The 20,423-nt window shown below is 36.9% G+C and overlaps 2 protein-coding genes across 3 annotated transcripts; both read left to right on the top strand.

Moving 5' to 3' along the window:
* The first annotated feature begins 5,896 nt into the window (after positions 1-5,896).
* Positions 5,897-16,957, top strand: LOC141667737 (presequence protease 1, chloroplastic/mitochondrial-like). The gene is made up of 19 exons (XM_074474347.1): positions 5,897-6,258; positions 6,432-6,603; positions 7,723-7,897; positions 7,980-8,112; positions 8,250-8,320; positions 8,733-8,816; positions 9,480-9,570; positions 10,217-10,737; positions 10,848-11,012; positions 11,107-11,325; positions 11,415-11,542; positions 12,070-12,259; positions 13,690-13,773; positions 13,856-13,953; positions 14,655-14,919; positions 14,996-15,158; positions 15,235-15,415; positions 16,248-16,319; positions 16,602-16,957. The coding sequence occupies exons 1-19, from the start codon at positions 6,009-6,011 to the stop codon at positions 16,741-16,743; spliced, it is 3,204 nt and encodes a 1,067-aa protein (XP_074330448.1). The 5' UTR covers positions 5,897-6,008; the 3' UTR covers positions 16,744-16,957.
* A 1,051-nt stretch (positions 16,958-18,008) lies between these two features.
* Positions 18,009-19,687, top strand: LOC141721051 (cyclin-dependent kinase inhibitor 7). Of its 2 annotated transcripts, none has more exons than XM_074523789.1 (4): positions 18,009-18,552; positions 18,707-18,744; positions 18,946-19,158; positions 19,260-19,687. In XM_074523789.1, the coding sequence occupies exons 1-4, from the start codon at positions 18,289-18,291 to the stop codon at positions 19,327-19,329; spliced, it is 585 nt and encodes a 194-aa protein (XP_074379890.1). In that variant the 5' UTR covers positions 18,009-18,288; the 3' UTR covers positions 19,330-19,687. The 2 variants fall into 2 exon arrangements, with proteins under 2 accessions (XP_074379890.1, XP_074379898.1); XM_074523797.1 differs by having other exon boundaries at positions 18,043-18,552; positions 18,949-19,158.
* The last annotated feature ends 736 nt before the right edge of the window (positions 19,688-20,423 follow it).

Raw genomic sequence — 20,423 nt, 5'->3', positions numbered from 1 at the left:
GGTGTCCACCTGTCGAGGTTAATTCTCTATCCAACAATCCCAACTTCTTGTAGGCATTATAAGTCAAAACGTCAGCCGAGCTCCCGGTATCCACCATTGCTCGATGAACACTCACCGTCCCAATCTTCATTTTTATAACGAGGGCATCTATATGAGGGTAATGCGCTCATTTGGCAACATTCTCGCTAAACACGATGTCATCAGCCTCTCTTTCGAAGAGCTCTGGGGGCCTTTGGCTCAGGTGGTTAACGTTGGTGAGGGGCTTGTCCTTTGCTTCTCGGGCATACCTGTCCATCGCCTTCCGGCTGTCTCCACCAATATGAGACCCGCCTAGAATAATATGAATGCTACCATCCCGGAGTACCATCTCTTTGTCTTCTGGGGGTGGAGGAGGGACGGTATGATTATCAGTCCTGTGCTTTCGAACTTCCCTAATGACCCACTCAGTAAGCTTCCCTTGTCTTATCAATGTCTCGATTTCATCCCTCAATTGACTGCAATCAGCTGTATCGTGCCCCGTGGCTTCATGGTATGCGCAATACTTCGAGGTGTCCCTCTTGTTATAGTCTGTGAGAGGGGTTGCCTTCCTGAATACCCCTTTCCCAGCATAGGTAGCATATATGTGGTCGATAGAGGCTACCAGAGGGGTGTGTGTCTGCCATTTGCTTGTATAAGGTCTCCCCGAATCTTTGTTTTTCTCTTTACCTCAGGCAGACTTTTTGGGGCTTGAGCTACCCGATACGGCTTTCTCCTCTCATCAGGGCTCGAAGACCGGTCTCTCTTATCTCGATAATTCTCGCTGATTTTCAGCTCTCTCATCGACTTCTCTACCCTCTTAAAGGGTTCAGCTTGCTCGTAGAACTCGACCAAGGTTCTCGGCTCACTCGCCTGGAGGCTCTTCCAGAATTTCGCCCCTTCTTTCAACCCTGCAATCAAGAAATTCTTGATGGTCTCCTCACTGGATCCCCTCACCTTGGGAACTTCGGCGTTGAACCGACGAAAATATTCTGCCAGGGGATCCCCCTCCCTTTGTTTGATTTTGGCTAACGTGGCCACATGAGGTGAGTAGTTGAGGGTGGACTGGAATTGTCTGACGAACAGGTCCTCCAATTGCCCCCATGTCCTTATGCTAGCAGGCCCCAACTTGGAGAACCATTGTTGGGCACTACCTCTAAGTGATGCCGCGAAGAGTCTGCAGCGAGTCATCTCCGGCACCTGATAGACTCCATCTCAGTGTTAAATTGTATAAGGTATTCCGCCGAGTCTGGCTTCGCTGTTAAATAGAAGGTCGGGGTTGTGCCTAAATACCCGAGGTAGGGGGGATGATTGTATAGCAGCCATAAACGGAGAAGGGGCAGCTGAGGTTGGAGGCCCCCTCTTCTCTCGCTCCATCTCATCTAAGATTCTCCTCAGGTCTCTTACTCTAACAACTTCTCCTTCTCTGTCACCACCCGCGTTACTCGAATGGTGTGAGCCCTGAGGTCGCTCATGGCGTCCCCCCTCCAGCTCGCACCTGCGACTCCTCTTCACGATTGTCTCTGCGCCTACGTCGCTCCTCTCTCCTAGGCCAGGTGCGTTGACGTCTATCCGGAGGGGTAGCTGCACGCTCTCTTTTTGAGCCTTTCTGATCCACGGGCTATTTCTCTTTTCTCTCCTTCTTACAATTCTCTAACTTAAGCCTGAGGTCATGCTCACTTAGCTTTTTACCCACTCAGTCTAGCACGCTAGTCGACCTCGCCTCAGATGAAGCTGGCTTCTGCCTCTATCTCTTAGAGATCTGGCTGTCCCTCTCATCATGACCTTGGGTTATATCTTTCTCTTCATGATATGCCTATTTCTTCTGCTTGGTCTCAGTTTCCGCGTCATCAAAATCATGGATCAGCCTCTTTTGAGGACCTTTGCCCTTCCAGCTATGCTGAGAGACCTTGAGGCGGCGCGCCTTACGCTTTGCGTTCTGGACCGAGCTTCTCTCTACCCTTGACATCCGGGCGTTGATCTGATTCATCTGATCGGCTAGCCCTTCGAGATACGTCATGACCGCCTGCCCATCCACGATTGTAATTGGTGGAGGTGGCGCCTAATTCTCTGGGGGCGTGTGCTCGACCTCGTTCTGGTCCTTCTTCTTGCCCCCGCTTCCTGGTGTCGCCGCTTGTTTGCCTTCTTTGGTCATCTCTTCTCCCTAAGATGAAATACCCCCTCCTTCCAGCGCCAATTATTATAGGGAGAATTTCGTATAACAGTGTTATGGAGGTTGATGGGTGGAATAAGGATCAAGGACGATGTTTGAAGGCGGATGAAGGTTATGTATGGTGGTGGCTGAGCTTGTATGTTGACTCCTTAAGAAAGAATATGGTTTGTTATTCTCTATCAAGTGTCGACTCATGTCTCATACAAGTGCATATGTACCCTATTTATAGGGATCAAACCTTACGTAGTTTTTGGGGAACAAGTTACGTAGGCTAAGGTTAGGGTTCTCTAACCCGTGCAGCCCAAGCCCACGATAAAGTCAGGCCTTCAGCCAATTAGTCACGTAAATCTCGACCATCTCCACACGCTTCCTACAACCTCGCGGCATCTCCGCATTTCTTCCCGTAATTGTAGGAATAACCCGTGTCGGCCCCGAAATCTATGAGAAACTCAGTCATCTATGAGTCACTTTCCATGTTGCACACAAAGTCCTTCGATGCGGGCCGGCCTGGTCACCTCGGCCCGCACCGCCTTTCTTTTCGAGTAATAAATACAATGTTATCTTTGTTTTCATAAGACGTGGGCTCATGGGCTCAACCCGCGTGTAGGCATTTGAGCCTCTTCTTCGTGCAAGGTTTAGTGGCAACTCCTTAGCGGTACAAAACCCAATTCGATTCTTCCTTTCTCCTGCACGAGCGACAAAGGATAATAACAATGATTCTCCGAATGCTCCAAATAACACCCAAATAATTGTATAGAATATATGTGCATGTAAACAGGTGACAGTATATTAATTTACACAAAGAGGCTGCAATGGGCACTGGATATTGGAATGGAAAACAGAGGAGTTGATATATGATATTGTTGTCACTTTTTTTCTTCTTCTAGCGAGACTGACCGCAATTGCAGGAAGAGTTTACCTTATCTATCTCTTAGAGTTTATGCAATGGACTTTTTATAGGTGCAAGAAACTGAAACTGATATATGAACTAAATACACAGATCATTGAATTTTCTTAAGACATGGTTTTGTAGCAACTAGGTTTTGTAATAGCTAAACGGGAGGTAGCCACGGGAAGAAAACAACGGTAAAAAAGTAATAAAATCTTTGACTAAATAGATATTACATATTACACATATATTTAGTCATAAATACTTTAAAATTTTATTTTTTATTTCAGTTAAATATCCAACAACAAAGGCCGAAGGCTCGGTTACGACTTCGGGACTTCACGGACAAGAAAACTCCCCAACCGGTGGATATCCCCATCCGCTACCGTTACTTCCACCCATCGTAACCGTAGTTATGGCCATGACTTACCACAAATGTCAAAGCGCATCATTACCCTCCGATGAGTATAATAGCGGGCAATGTGGTACACGACACGTGAACATGACACGAAACGACACGAAAAATACGGATATGGGTTTTAATTTTTGGTATACGAAACACGAATGTACACGAACACGAAATTACACGATAGATTTAGTGTCGGATATGTGTTTCAATTTAGATACACGAAATTACACGAGATAAATATATTTATAAATTAATATATATAACACATGCATATATTTATGTATATAATATAAATATTTACAAGTTTTTAAAAATTACTATGTATACACTCTCCATATTTCATTAAATTATACATTAAAATAGATTTTTTTATTTATTATATGTATATATATATATTATATTAATTTTTTATTTAATATACACGAAAAGTACACGACACGATTCGAATCGGATATGGGTTTCACATATGGGTACACGAAATCATTTCGGGTCGGATATGGGTTTCATGTTTACGTACACGAAACACAAAATTACACGACACGAAAGTACACGACACGACCTGATTGCCCGCTCTAAGTATAACCCACTAGACTACAGGACAAGTGATCCCAAACGTAGAAGTGCAAAGTACGAGATAACCCCAGAGTCTTCCGTCGAGGACAACCTGCCGAATACGGAGACAGGGATCCCAAAGCACACACTAAATGTTTACGACCGCTTCTCTACGAGGATAACCCGCAAGACTACAGAACGACGCCTTCAACATGTTTTTCGGGACGACGGGCTCCCGGAGGGCCCTTTTCCTTCTTCGGGCGCGCCTAGGAAGGGTCTAGAGTCCTCCAGAGTCCTCTTCCATGCATAGGGCGCACCCTAAGCTTGGAGAGCTCCCCCGGGGCTTAGCTTTTTCTCTTGTGTGATTCTTATGCTTTGTTTACTTCCCAGTTTAGTTGTGGGAGCAACCTTTTCGCTAATTCTTCATTGTCATCTCACTTGTATTGCAATGCGGCCACCTCGTGCGGTCATATAGTACGGGGCGTGCCCTAGGAGGGTTCATGGACATTTTCCCGGAACCTGGATCATTCTTCGTTCTTTGATCGTTTCATTATTTCCCCCTTGGCTTAAATCATCCTTTGTAGACTCATCATCAATACTTGTTCTTCGTCGTCGTCTTCTACTGTAGTGATCGTCGTGGTATCGTCGTCGTAGCGGTCGTCGCGCATTTCCTTCACTATGGTCGTTGTAATCTCCCGTTGTGATGGTCGTTGTAAACCTCCATATAAAACTTCACCAATCGTTGTTATAACTTCTCGTCGTCAAAAGTCGTCGTAAGCGACTCCCATACAGGGTGAGCCTTATAGGGGCACCCTAGGCTCCGGAGACGCGTTACCCATGGCTCGTCCGTCTTCTTTCTCGGCGGTGACCCGACCCATTTTCTTAAAGATCCGATAAAATACTCGTGACGATTTCGTGGTATAACACATTCGATTTTATTTGTCAAAAACGAGAGCAAGCAAGGTGAATCAAAACGACCGAGGGCAGTAACATGGACAAAGAAAATTCTAAACGCCCTTTATTTGCTAACGAGACCGCCCTTTGCTTGTCAACGAGAACGAAGATCATCACATTTAGCTTTGCTAATTACACACCCTTATTTTTTACTTTGTTACATATTTTTGGATCTTCTACAATTTAAATAAATTGTTTCTATAATTTTCATATGTCTGATTATTGACTAATAAATAATATAATTTTATAATATTAAATTTGTAAATAATGAGAGAACGACTTATCGAAGTAAACATATTTAATGAGGACAAATTTCCAATTTTCTTGATTTATTATATCTATTTATTCTTTATAATTTCAGAATGACCAAAATCAGATAATAAATAAAAAAGAAATAAATGAAACATTGTTTTATAAGATCGCTGCGAAGTGCGGTAATAAATTAAAATATACTCCCTCCGTCCCATTGGATTGTTTACGTTACTTTTCGGCACGCTTTTCAATACTCGTTTAAAATATACTTCCATAATATAATTTTTTTTTAAAAAAATTCTGAAAAAAAGTTTTATGTTTAAACTTTTATTCAAAAAAAAAATTAAAAAAAACAATATAAAACTATACTTTATTGAAATCTCGAAATACGTGCAAACAGTGTAGTATATAAGAAAAATAATAGTGTGCTGCAAATAAAGCAATCAGGAAAATAAATAATCTAACGATAACAAATAATACAAAAATTAATGGAAGAAAGAGTTGCAAAATGTCCTATTATAACACCATAGAAATCGCCTCACATATTTCCAAAATAATCAACTTCAACACAATTCTTACTTCCCAAGCCACAAACAACAATATTATAATTTCTATGTAATTGTTTATATAAATAATAATATCCTCATCTTTAATTTTTTTAAAAACTAATCAAATATCTTTAATTTCTCCCCGTTATCTCCTTACCCTCAAACTCTCCGCAACACACGACTCTACGTACACGCTATTGTATCTATACATCGGCCATGGAGAGAGCCGTACTTCTCCGGTCAATCTCCGGCACTACTTCTCGAGTATGTACGCGAATATTCTCCCGTAAAGTTTCTTCCTTTTCACCAAAACGACACTGTAGCATCGTCAACAGTCGCCGGCGGTCACTTCTCCGGCAACATCTCCGGCTTATTTCGACAACTCCGAGCTCAATTCACTTGAATAGACGCTTTTGCCCTCTCTCTCCTCGCGCTATCGCAACTTCTGCTCCGCAGTTCTCTCCAGGTTAAAATTATTGATGTTTAGTTAATTTAATGCTTTTTAAGTCTTTAATTTTGTTTAATTTATGTTTTTTAGTTAATTGCTGAGTTTTTTAATATCCTTTTAGTGTTTTTAGTAGTTGAATTTGTTGTTTTTAGTGAAATTTGGTTAATATTAGGGTTTTGTGGTTGTTATAGATGTTTATGATGCTCCGGAGAAGCTCGGATTCGAGAAAGTGTCGGAGGAGTTTATCGAAGAGTGTAAGTCGAAAGCTGTTTTGTACAAGCATAAAAAGACAGGTGCTGAAGTTATGTCGGTATCGAATGATGATGAGAACAAGGTGTTTGGTGTTGTTTTTCGAACTCCTCCGTAAGTATTTATTGCATTTGAGCAGATACATTTATTTGTATAAGTAGAGTGTATTGTGTTCTCGTATTATGTTGGTTATTTGTTGTAGACTTGTAGTACTAGTAATGCCTCGGATCTTTTCTTGTTAGATTTTATTTTTGTTGAGTTTATGTTTACGCTAGTAAAGATGAAAAACAGCGAAATAGCTTGGGATAATTTGTTATTGTAGAAATGAAATTTAGATGTGGAGCGTTGGACTGTTGAACTCTTGAAAGTATGACTGTGTCGACTTAAACCAAGGTGTAAAAAGTTATTTTGTTTACTTGGTCTAGTAATTACTTAAAAGTTTTAAACTTTGACCCTATTACTAAATTTATGATGTCCTTGTAGAGGCTTAAATTTTACTTGCATATTATCTTTTATTGGTTAATTTTTCGTAAAAATAAAAAACACATAAAATTAGAATCTTTTCCGTGTGTTCAAATTTAAAAGTTTGAAATTATTTCCTTTTAAGAAGATATAATATGCGGTACAAGGCGTTGATGGCATATATATTAAATTAGTTTAATTTGTTGAAAAACAATATTAAAACATATTCAAGCCATATCTTCCAAAAACAAATAATATTACAAACATAAAGTCGTTCAAACTATGTAACACCTAAATCAACAAAAAATCAGACTAAAACTTGAAAGAATTGTAAAAAGGTTAAATTTTGATTTGGCCAGGGTAATCACTAAAAATGATATAAACTTTGACACTTTAATAACTTGATGTCTGTGTATAAATCTAATAAGTTTTTTTTAACAAGTAAAAAGGAGGTTCAGAGATTTTACTTCATACAAATTTGGCTGCCGTATCTTGACAAAGACTGCCTATGTCTTTGATGTAGCTCCATATTTCTAAGGTTCTCAGTTCTTAATTTATTTGAGGGATGACTGTGGTGTTTATGTGATCTATTTATGCCTATGAAGCTGATAAATCGAGCACTGAGGATGACAAGATTGTTTTGTCATTTGATTATGTTAATAATTAGGTTCCAAGCAATTTTAGCATTGTACTTGCTTTTAGTGTATGTGGTCCTTTACCTGGTATATTACTGTTCCGGCATTTTATTATAATTTTTGATTGATAATGCAGAAAAGATTCAACTGGAATCCCTCACATATTAGAACATAGTGTACTATGTGGTTCAAGAAAGTATCCTTTAAAAGAACCTTTTGTTGAACTATTGAAAGGAAGCTTGCATACTTTTCTGAATGCGTTCACCTATCCTGATAGGACCTGCTATCCGGTTGCATCTACAAATGCAAAGGTTAAAATAATTTTCTAAGATTTCTTTATTGACTTATTGATGAAATTATTTCCATATAATTTGTAATTTATTTTTCAAGTAGGATTTCTATAATTTGGTTGATGTCTACCTGGATGCTGTCTTCTTCCCTAAATGCGTAGATGACGTCCAAACTTTCCAACAAGAGGGCTGGCATTATGAGCTGAACGATCCTTCAGAGGACATAACATTTAAAGGTTTGTTTTTATCCTTTTCTGATCATGCTCTTCTTGCTTTCCATCGGATTCCATCGGAAAGAACACAGTTGTACTTGCAGTCGTGTTTATAACTTGTACTAACTTAAACTCAACATGTTATCTTGTGCCTATCTCAGGTGTTGTGTTTAATGAAATGAAAGGTGTTTATTCTCAGCCAGATAACATATTAGGCCGAAGTTCTCAACAGGCAAGTTTGCAACTTTTCACTTATATACTAATGCCATAGATCTGTCATTGGTTAACCTAGCCCGCGGAAACAAACACTTGCTAATGTTTGCATATTGTTAATTTCTTCTACTTAAATCAGTAAAGTTGGTCTTACTTCCCTTTGCTAATAAGAAAAAGAAAATTGTCTCATATTATCAAAAAGACGGTGCTTTATGTGTTATGTTTTTTATAAAATCATAAAAAGTTTTTTCTAAATAAAAAGCATGTCTGTTATTACAAATTTATCACACACCCCCCAAAATTTTCTGGCTGATTCAGCTTATTTTAAATGTACTTGGAGTTTGTAATCTGGTGGTTGATAGGATTGTTGCTGTGTCAAAGAATCTCAAGTAGTAAGTTGACCAGTATTACTGACTCTCATTTCTGTTCAGGCCGTTTTTCCAGACAATACATACGGTGTTGATAGTGGCGGTGATCCACTAGTCATTCCCAAACTCACATTTGATGAATTTAAGGTTTGTTGCATCCTTTCCTGTTCACTGATTAAAGTTGTAAGTTGTAACTAGATGTACTTGTTCATACAGTAATTAGTATATGATCTTTGGTATCCCTCGTAATGTTTCTATCAATTTCCATCTAAATTGAAACAATAATAGGGTTGGATCATATTATAAGCTTGTTTGGCTTACCTGAAAGAAGTCACAACATAAGTGATTTTTTTATGCATAGTTAATATATGTTTTAGTACTTTGAATTAGTAAGGAATAACATATACATTATCAATATTATAAATGATAGAAATTTATAAGGAGCACGAGGTGAGGAAATTAATGTCAAGTCAAACTATCTGGCTTACAGGCAAAAAATTATTTTTGACATATTTGTTGTTATAAGTTACATTTTAATTAAAACAAACACTCGGAGGACCTCACTACATTTAATTACTCGAGCAAGGAAGCTCCCACCTCAACAATCATGGGGGGGGGGTGAAGAACGAGGAAATTATAAAAGAAGACAGATGTCAGTTGTGGTCTGTACACCTGGGAAATTGTTTTTGAAATTTATATGGCCTTTGTTTGTGGATAAGCGTACCATATTGACACACATATATAATATAGTAGCATACAACTTTGACCTTTTGTTTCATTTTGTGATTCTGTTCTTATTCACATTTGCAGGAATTTCACCGTAAATATTACCATCCCAGTAATGCCAGGATATGGTTTTATGGAGATGATGATCCTATTGAGCGCCTGCGCATTTTGAGTGGTACTTAATTATGCCAATCCACTTTTTATTGTTAGTTACATATGTTTGAGAAGAATGCTTTTAAATCAAATTGTAGAACTGTTTGAAAGTCTGACAGGACTGGTAGGCACCTAGTACCTATTTAACTGTTTTGTACATTCATTAGAGAGTCTGAGGCAGTCTCCTATGTGATTATGTATTTGAAATTACCAGTTAAGAGCATAAAAGGATCTTAGAACATTGTTCCGAAGTACCGATGATTCTTGGTGTTTCTTTTTTAAAAATGTGTTCTATAATGTAATATAGTAGAACCTTGAACATGCAGTAAACCACAGATCATTGGAAGTTATTCATTCGCTTGACTCGACTTTCAGCCCAATCTTTGAGTAAAAGTGTTGCGAGTGAAATTTAATTGTTATTATCCTAATGTTATTCCATTTTCGTCCCTGTTTAAAATTTACTTGAATCTATTCTATCTGCTGCCCTCTCTACTTAAGACTCAGAAGCAGAGCCTTATATATTTCTAGCTTGTGTGCTTATGTAAAAGAGTAGTTCTAGCAGTGTCAAGTTCAGTTACAGTAACATGTCCCAGGTTTTGTTTCATATAATCTAATCTACTATTTAATATATTATGACCTGGTTTAACACTTCTCGTGTTCATTTGCAGAATATCTAGATATGTTTGATGCAAGTTCTGCTGCCAGCGAATCAATAATTAAACCCCAGACTCTATTTAAAGAGCCAAAAAGGATAGTTGAGAAATATCCTGCTGCAGAAGGCGGTGAACTAAAGAAGAAGCACATGGTTTGCCTTAATTGGTTGATATCTGATAAACCACTGGACTTGGAAACTGAGCTTGCCCTTGGTTTCTTGGACCATCTACTGTTGGGAACTCCCGCTTCTCCTTTAAGGAAAATCCTTCTTGAAAGTAGTCTGGGAGAAGCAATAGTTGGGGGAGGCGTTGAGGATGAGCTACTTCAGCCCCAATTTAGCATTGGCCTCAAGGGTGTTTCTGAAGAGGACATTCAAAAGGTGGAGGATTTAGTCATGGATACTCTGAAATCTTTGGCAGAGAAAGGTTTTAATACAGAAGCTGTGGAGGCATCCATGAACACAATAGAGTTCTCTTTAAGAGAAAACAACACTGGGTCATTTCCGCGTGGCTTGGCATTGATGCTCCGGTCCATGGTAAGGACACTATTGTATTGTGCTGTTGTTTATAAAGCCAGGTGTACTTTTTTCCCACCTTGATTTTCGAATGCATTCTTACATCATATATATGTATTATGTATATGTAGGGGAAATGGATTTATGATATGGATCCATTCGAACCACTAAAATATCAAAAACCTTTGATGGCATTAAAAACCAGGATTGCTGAGGAAGGTTCCAAAGCTGTTTTTGCCCCACTGATAGAGAAATTTATCTTGAACAATCCTCATCGTGTTACCATTGAGATGCAGGTATATTTTAGTAACAGAAAGGCAGAACTATCTTTTATAGGAAGGGATCACATTATATCATTGGAATTGTTGAATTGCACCTTGTTATTGTCAGCCTGATCCAGAGAAGGCTTCTCGAGATGAAGAGGCCGAGAGAGAAATCTTGAAAAAACTAAAGGCGAGTATGACTGAAGCGGATCTTGCTGAGTTGGCTCGTGCTACTCAGGATCTACGCCTAAAGCAGGAGACTCCTGACCCTCCGGAGGCCTTGAAGAGTGTACCAAGCCTATCTCTTCAGGACATACCCAAAAAACCTATAGAAATTCCAATTGAGGTAATTGTAATACCATACATTCTATTTTGGCAAGCCTAAATGTATTCTTGTTCAGATGTTCTTACTGTGTATGCTTTTGGGTTTTGCAGATCGGGGATATTAATGGGGTAAAGGTATTGCAGCATGACCTCTTCACTAATGATGTATTGTACAGTGAAGTCGTATTCGACATGAGTTCACTAAAGCAAGAGCTTCTCCCTCTGGTGCCACTATTCTGGTTAGACGAAAAACAAATTGTTCTTTGCTAGTTTGTTTACATCTCTGTGTCAATTTTGTGACTTCTGTGATGAGTTCCGATGTTTGGTACCTTTTTTAAAGTAGCAGCAGCAGCTCTTCTTAGTGTTTCTTTGTGCATAATGTTTGTTCTCTGTTTATGTGACTCCTCTGAGCTCTGACTGTGTATTGCTGAAATATATTAAACCAAATGAATATTTTGGTTTTCATGGGTTGGAAAAATGGTTGTGAAACATTATACCTTACGTTACACTTTTCCACCTTTTGTTCAAAGGTTATCATTTTATTACTGAACAGAGCAAGGGGTAAAATTGGTTGCGTGAAAATTATTATCATGTATTTCGGAACATGATAATTAAAATAACAAATTGTACCTAAATTGTAAGTTTATTTATTTATATTTTTCATATGAAGTTGGAAATTTTAGACATGAGCACTGATCATCTAAAAATATGATATATCACTATGTTCATTGAAATTCTAAAATTAGTTTATTTAAATTGTTGACAGTCAATCACTGATGGAGATGGGTACAAAAGACATGGATTTTGTACAACTTAATCAGTTGATTGGAAGAAAAACTGGAGGCATATCAGTATATCCATTCACATCATCAGTAAGAGGCAAAGTGGATCCATGTAGTCATATCATTGTTCGTGGCAAAGCAATGTCTGGACGCACTGAAGATATGTTTAACCTGGTATACTTTGATTACCATATATCAATAGCTTCTAGAACTTATATACGTTCTCTCCTGGATCTGATAATAAACTATATGAATATGATTATTTTGGGTGTAACTTGTTGATTTCCATAACTTGTGCATCTGAATATTCCCTATGAATATTTTAGTTAAACCTCCGTAACACATGCTTGTACTTGTCAATTGCTTTAGTCATGGAAGAACTATGCTAGAGACTCAATCTAACTACTGTAATGAACAAATTAATAATACTGGGTAAATAAGAACAGATCAGCCCTTGAACATAAAATAGAAATGATTCACTGTTTACTATAGACATGACTCAATTGCAATATGAGTTACAATGGGCCTAGCCACATTTCGAGAGGTGGTTCTCTCCTGCCAATACAATTCTCTTACTCAACAATACAATGACTTTGCCTTACTGCAGCCCTAATGTTCTTTTTCTCTGTAATTACCCTTTTACCCCTTGTGTGTTTTCATAATTTCTCCTGGCTCCCTTAGTCCCTCTCCTGGCATACGGAATCAAGACTGGCCCACTACTTCGCATAGTCGTAGAGAACTACCATAGAGAACAGTTCAAGATGATCGATCTGTATGATTTTGTTTGAGTTATTATTAAGTGTCAACTATTAACTATAACTATTAAGTGTCAAGTGTCAACTATTAATCATCTCAAGATGCATAATCAAATAATAACAAAAGCACTGTTTCAGGACTAATAATCCTAAAGGTTTTCTCCTGTCTTGTTAGCTTGATTTTGATTGTATAAATGGGGTGCGTAATTGTTCATCTCTTATTAATTGGGATTTTAGAAAGTAGCTAGTTTCCTTGAAGTAGGACATGTATGATTCTTAAAAAAAGAAGCCACTTCAGCTCTACCGAATACAAGTTACTAGTATTTTCAAGCACAGCAAGAGGGTAGGAATTTTTTTTAAGGTTGTTAGTTGCAACTACTTGAAAAACCTACAAAATTCTGAAAATCTTTTTTTTTGAAACATTTTTAGATTGTTTCTAAAGATGTAGGCTGTCATTAAAGTAACCTCCCTATCTACTCCTAGAAGCAAGGATATAGTCTGCATATATGATACAGCTTACCCTTGCCAATCTCACTTATGAGTGGAAAATACCGGGTATCTTTGGTTTGGGTAGGTTACTTGAAACTACTGTCTGGATTCTGGAATTTATTGTAGTGTTAGTGGAATTTGTGAATTCTATTGTGCATATGTTGCAGGAGTATGTGGTCGATGTCCTTTAATATAATTTGTGAAACACTGAAACTCTAATGTTTCAACAATAAAATTAAAAAAGATAAATTGTTAATGTAGCTACAGTCTGTTATAAACTGGTGTCTTTCTTCTTTAAGCAATACTAAGGCATTTGTAATCAAATATCAAGAACTTATTAAATAAAGATATTTGTTGTAGATCAACCGTATTATACAAGATGTTCAGTTTACGGACCAAAAGCGTTTCAAGCAATTTGTTTCCCAAAGCAAAGCTCGAATGGAGGTATTTGTCTTTTGTAATATGTGTGGCATGTGGTCCTTTTCTATGCCCCAATATTATAAACTTTGAATATGACTTGTTTCAGAACCGATTGAGAGGCGGTGGTCATGGCATTGCTGCTGCAAGAATGGGGGCAAAGTTGAATGTTGCTGGGTGGATAGGTGAACAGATGGGTGGTGTAAGGTAGAAAATTGAAATTCTTTTTGCTAATTACTTTTTAGCCTTCTAGAATTGTATGAATTAGTTTTATGGAACTAACGAAAATATCAGCTTGGTTAATGAATTAGTCAAAGTTGAGAGACAAGACAATACCTTAAGAAAAAAAACCATATGCCATGTACTAGCGTGAGATAAAGAATCATTATGAATCCACCAATTACGGTCCTTACAAAACTTGCACACATGCGAACACACTAATTTAATGATGGTTTTCCATAGTCTTGCGTCTAAAAATTGTTAGCAGTATAAAGGGCCTGCTTGCTTGATACTAGTTCTTACATGGAACTACTTTATAATTTTCTTAACCTGCTTAATGGCATACCATGTTTTTGACAGGTTAAATTCAAATATTAAAAGCTCGAATAGAACTTAATTTTATTTACTTATTCTTGCCAGAATCTCTTGAATTTGCATTATTATAGCATAATGTAATGTTGATTGTAGGAGATCAGTCTTACCATATAGGTGCAGTACATCACACTTATTGAATATAACTTTTGCTAACCGCATTAATTTTTCTTATATTATGTGGTCCTGACTATGGTATTAGTAAGGACATAAATGCCTATATACAATATTTTCAATTCTTCAGTGTATCCAAGACATGAAGTATTGTAGAAGTATTGGTGCGCTTAATGTAATTTGTATATTGTGTGTACTTTCAGTTATCTAGAGTATTTACAATCTCTTGAAGAGAAAATTGATCTCGACTGGAATGATATCTCATCATCGTTGGAGGAGATCCGCAAATGCCTATTTTCAAAGGAAGGCTGCCTGATAAATCTTACTGCTGATGGAGAGAACTTGACAAAGTCGGAGAAGTATGTTGCCAAGTTTCTTGATTCTCTTCCACGATCTTCCCTTGCCAAATCAGAAAGCTGGAATGCTCGACTTCCTCTAACTAGTGAAGCTATTGTGATTCCTACTCAGGTACGGTAGAGAGAACTCTACATGAAAACCATTTTTTTTGTCAATCTTTTGTTCTAAAATTATACTCTCTATACAGGTAAATTATGTTGGAAAAGCAGCAAACCTCTATGAAACAGGATATGAATTCAAGGGGAGTGCATATGTCATTTCTAAACATATTAGTAATACATGGTTATGGGACCGTGTACGTGTTAGTGGTGGGGCTTATGGCGGTTTCTGTAACTTTGATACTCATTCAGGTACCTATTATTGTCATGTATAGGTGTACACTAGGTTGCCAATGCCGATATCTATATTGTTTAAATATTTATGCAGGAATGTTTTCTTTCCTGTCCTATCGGGATCCAAATTTGCTGAAGACACTTGATGTGTACGACGGTACGGGTGATTTTCTGCGAGAGTTAGAAATGGATAAAGATGCTCTCACTAAAGCAATAATTGGGACTATTGGAGATGTGGATTCATACCAGTTACCCGATGCCAAAGGTTATAGTAGGTAAGATCGAAGTTTTTTCTCTATACACACTCCACCTAGTTTTGTCTGAAATTTTAAAAATTATATTATGATAGTTTAATGTTGGCCCTACTATCTTGTGTGATTAATATCTGGTGTTGAACTCCATTTGACCTTGTATTGTTTCTGCCAATTAGAAATAACATTAGGATCCTATGTTTCCTTGAATGTCAGGAAAACAAGCAACAGAGTATCTATATAAATTAAATTAATATGAAATGTTAATATCTTCTATACATATTCTGATCTTTAATATGACAAAAAAAGAAGTGAAACTTAAAATGGTACCTTTTTTTGTTGTTGGACGGAGGAGGCCTTGTTCTTAATAAACTTTAGCTACCAAAGTGCAATACCATTCCCTCCATTTTCTAACCATGTAAGATGCAAGCTTGGTCTATTAATGAATATAGCTTGTAGCTTTAGCACTGTGCTCCTAAGTTGGAAATGAGAGAGAAGAGAGAAGAGAAGAAGAGAAAGAACTTTTTTAAGGGAAAGGATCTAAATAGAAAGTTCTTAACAATATGATTTAAGAGAGATTGTCTCGCACAACAATATCTTTTTTTGCTTTTATATATCAACTTTCTATTCTCTCCATCAAAAATTTGGTAGCAAGTTAGAGAAGATATAGTAAATACTTTTCTCTTCTTTTTTTCATTTAAAAAACTCTAGAGCACAGTGTGAATGTTTTCGGTTAGTTTGATACTTGATTACAGAATCACTGATGTGCAGTAAGGGAGGTTTATCCTCCTACAGTGTGAAATGCTTGTTATGTTATATTTCTTTGCATCATAATCGTTGACTTCGGTTCTTTCAGTTTATCGCGATACTTGCTTGGTATTAAAGAAGAAGAAAGGCAAAAGAGACGGGAAGAAATACTATCAACAAGGTAATTGCTTCTGATCTTTTATCATTTTAGATACAGGTTCACTTTAATTTTTAGTGCTAGTTCCCGTTGTGAGAGCTTCCATCGTAGTACCATGCCATCTTATTTCCATCATAGTAAAATGCTCATCACTTTAACTGCTATAACTTTTCATGGCTCAAGCATGTACCCTTCAGGCAAATTTCACTTGTTTTTATCAATTCACAAGTCAATGTCCCTGGTTACAACTAAATTCATCATACAGACGTGATCTGACTTTAGTATTTATATGTATATATCTTGAAGCCTGGGCGACTTCAAGGAATTTGCAGAAATAATTGATGCAGTCAAAGATAAAGGGGTTGTGGTTGCAGTTGCATCTCCAGATGATGTTGATAATGCTAACAAGGAAAGGCCTAACTTCTTTGAAATCAAGAAAGCCCTATAATAGGCACATGTAAGCAACTTGCGCCAGATATTTGTATACCTCTTCGGTCAAGATTCTCAAAGTTCGGCTGCAAAACTAACTACCGACAAATTTTTATTGTAGCATCATTGATTCTTGTCAAAGAAAACCTTATTCTTTAGAGCTAGACTGGCCCTCCCACCACAAATAATATGTAAATACTTTATTATATACAGGAAATAATTTTTTAGGTTTATTCTCCGTTTCTCATCTGAGTTTTATATACCTAAAATACACCCTCACATATTGTTAGTTGAGGTGAATATTACATGGACTACTAGAGATGAAGAAATTGAAAAGTAGCATTGACCTTGGAATTTTCGGATTAATACAAGTTTGGACCAGATTTCAAGATCCTATGAGTTTAAAAATGAGAAGACCGGTGATGCTAAGGAAAAAAAAAACACTGTGATGAGAGAATATTACATGTGCTAGATGAAATAGAAGACACATTGGGAAGTAGCACGAGCACTCAAAGTTTTGGATCCATATACGAGTTTAGAGCATTTTCTAAGAGAATGTGGGAGATTTTTGATGTCAAGCGAGATAGAAAATTATTGGGTAAGAAAGAAATGGGATGAGTATAAACTACAATTACATTTAGACGTAAAGAGTATTCGAACTGATGACTACAATATTTTCACAGATTACAGCTCCCGTGAGTGAGCTGTGAGCCCATGTTTAAATTTGGCTTTATTAATAGGCAATTTAGAAACTGTGACACCATCACAGTGTGGGTGTTATTGATTTTATTTTTCTCCAACCGGTTAGTTCATAGTGCTCAAGGATTCTATGTAAATGATTCACACACCATGTCCATGAGAATGAAAACAAAACAAATATAATCTTATATCAACCTCACATGCCTAATACTCTTTCTTTTCTCCTAAAATTCTCTTATCTGACATCCTAAAATTTAATAATAATTGGAATAAACATAGCCAAAGTCCAAAGACCTATTTATTTAACTGTATTTCTCCTATTCCAACCCGAAAATTTTGACTTTGTAAAAAATAAGATCACAAAGAAAGTAAATTCAAATGAACATAATATTTGGTTTGAGTAAAGCTTTCCAATCGTCAGGGTATAAATACTACTACTTCTTATCCATGTTCTTTTCTGATTCCTATGTTCCACAAATTATGGCTTGTCTGATTTTTGTTTTTTCTAATCTTATAATTGACTAATTTTGAGTTTAGATAAGTTATACTGCGTCAGAACTCAGAAGTATACCTTTTTTATCTCTATGTAAGAACACAGACCAAAAGCACTTACCAGGAAATGACTAAAGATAGTGTAAAATTTGACACACTGCATTTCCATATATGCCAGCATGAGGTGAGAAGGTAAACTAGACCAATCACAAGCAGCAGTGGCCACTGAGCAGTACTGTACAATTGTACATATTTTACTATTCTCACATCACATTATAAATATTCTGTGTAAACACTACTACTATATAATAAGCACAGGTAAGAGAACCTATCTGTTTCCACAGGGACTAGGGAGATTTAATAGTTCACATTAATGGAGGTTGCAGCACAAATGGAGGTGAATATCTCTGGTTCTAACAACAGAAAAAGGCTTCATTCTGGAGATGCAGCACTACTATTACAACCGTCTCGAGATGATTATCTTGGAAATCATTGTCCCGTCTCTGATGCCAATTTGCTCCAGAATTCAGTTTCTGCTATAAAAATGTGTGAAGATTCCGATGAAATTCCTGCAAATTCACTACTAGGTTTAGTGAACCAGTCCATGAAAAAATGTCCCATGTCGTTAGATCTCAAGGTGAGATCTCAAAATTCAAGTACTTCTAAACTTGTAGAATCCTCTGTTTTTGTAACCGGTGTTAATATAAATGAAATCTAAGTATTATTTAACATATTTTTGGTTGATTTATTTGCTTTTGTGAGTAATCATTATATTGATTTTTAATTTGTAGGCTGATGAAATTTCCTTAACCAGCCATGGCGGTTTCAGGTTGGTCATTAAATTTTATTTTAAGTTGGGTTTAAATGATCTTAAAAGCCTAAAAATTAGACAGTTGAAATGCGTATGTTTAATGATCATTTATAGATAATGTTACATATTCTCATACGTTCATGCATGTTACACAAATAAATAGATGATACATGTATTTGTAATGTACATCACAACATTTCTGAATTCTTCGAGTTTTAGCAGTAACAGAAAAGCTGAAGAACTAATGGAATCATCTGAAACAAAGAGGAAGAAGGCGAAGACCGAAGAACTAATGGAATCATCTGAAACAAACAACAAGAAGGCGAAATTTTTGATGAGTTCAGCTGCGGTGGCAAAAATGCCATCAACCGAGGAAATCGAAGAATTCTTCTCAGCAGCAGAAAAGCACGAGCAGAAACGATTTGCAGAGAAGTAAGTTTTAATGTCACTTGTGCATGCACAATGTCACAGTACTAATGATCATGTGAGATGTGGGTTCAATTTTATTTAACTTAGGGTGTTTGTTTGATCAGATACAATTACGACATTGTGAAGGATGTTCCACTGGAAGGAAGGTACCAGTGGGTTTGTTTAAAGCCCTGATAAACAAGTACCACTGGCATATCTGTAGAATAAAATTATACAGTAAGTGTGCGTAAATACAGACATTTCTGTGTGAGTTAATGTTAGAAAGAAACATGTGTTATGTAGTACATAACCTGAGTACGTAGAAACTTCTATTGCAACATCCATTTTAGTATGAATTCAATTAAGGTTACTATTTACTGGTACATCCTGCATATGTACAACATGGTTTGCAGATGTGCACGTGATATTCATCTTTGTTATTGGCCTTGCACTGATTGCAGTATGATACACTGGTTATAGCAATTTGGTGGGCTTTGTTTTTAGAAAAATCCCATTGTTGATTTTAATGAAAAAGTATGCTTTGTTTTTGTCATGTCTGATTGGCTTTTTCTTCATAAATTTGAGGTTTTTTTGCTTTTTGAGGCTCCTACTTTTCTATGTAATCTTAGTTCTTGTTTCAGAGTATATACATTGTAAGCTCTTGTTCAGTTGACAACAATTTTATGGTGAGAATAACAATTAAATATAAAACTGAACATAAAACTATTTTTAAGAAAACGCAACTCATATAAAGTTAATATTTGATTTAAATTTTTTATATTTCTCCCTCCCTTTGATGTTGCTTTGGATCTCATGCGTAATTCCCTAGAATTCACAATTCAATCAAACTGTTTATAAAGATGAGAGGGGGGGGGACGATTAGCTAATTAACATCCTTTTTAGAAAAAACAAATTTGGTTGTTATTGATTGTGGTGGCCCTGTAATTTGATTTCCTTGTCTTTTACTACACTTTGTCGTTTAGTGTGCTAAACCCTTGAGCATGCATTTCCAGTTGTAGCATCAATTTCAAGTTTTTTTGTATATGATGTATTATTTCGTTGGCTGTATGATTGAGTTGGCTGTGACAAAGTAACAAGTAACAACTAGTGATAAATTTAAAGGGGGGTAAAGAACTCATCAATTGAAGAAGAGTGATGGTGTTGTAGGGTAGGCAGGGGATTGGGTGGGTATTGAAGTGGTACAAATGTTGGATCTATAATACTTTACAACCCCCCCTAATATTTAATTTTTGTTACTTGTTTTCAACTTGTAGGACTGCTACTCCCTA

This window comes from Apium graveolens, chromosome 1, assembly GCF_009905375.1.
Source record: "Apium graveolens cultivar Ventura chromosome 1, ASM990537v1, whole genome shotgun sequence".
Classification (NCBI taxonomy): domain Eukaryota; kingdom Viridiplantae; phylum Streptophyta; class Magnoliopsida; order Apiales; family Apiaceae; genus Apium; species Apium graveolens.
Note: the sequence above shows the minus strand (reverse complement) of the source record. Positions and strands in the feature narration are given on the sequence as shown.

What these genes read in the sequence shown, in the direction of transcription:
- LOC141721051 (XM_074523789.1), top strand. Translation starts at nt 18,289, where the DNA reads ATGGAGGTTGCAGCACAAATGGAGGTGAATATCTCTGGTTCTAACAAC. An exon ending in ACCAGCCATGGCGGTTTCAG is followed by an intron (nt 18,745 to 18,945) that starts GTTGGTCATTAA and finishes TTCGAGTTTTAG; the next exon opens with CAGTAACAGAAAAGCTGAAG. An exon ending in CAGAAACGATTTGCAGAGAA is followed by an intron (nt 19,159 to 19,259) that starts GTAAGTTTTAAT and finishes TTGTTTGATCAG; the next exon opens with ATACAATTACGACATTGTGA.
- LOC141667737 (XM_074474347.1), top strand. Translation starts at nt 6,009, where the DNA reads ATGGAGAGAGCCGTACTTCTCCGGTCAATCTCCGGCACTACTTCTCGA. An exon ending in AAAGCAAAGCTCGAATGGAG is followed by an intron (nt 13,774 to 13,855) that starts GTATTTGTCTTT and finishes GACTTGTTTCAG; the next exon opens with AACCGATTGAGAGGCGGTGG. An exon ending in GAACAGATGGGTGGTGTAAG is followed by an intron (nt 13,954 to 14,654) that starts GTAGAAAATTGA and finishes GTGTACTTTCAG; the next exon opens with TTATCTAGAGTATTTACAAT.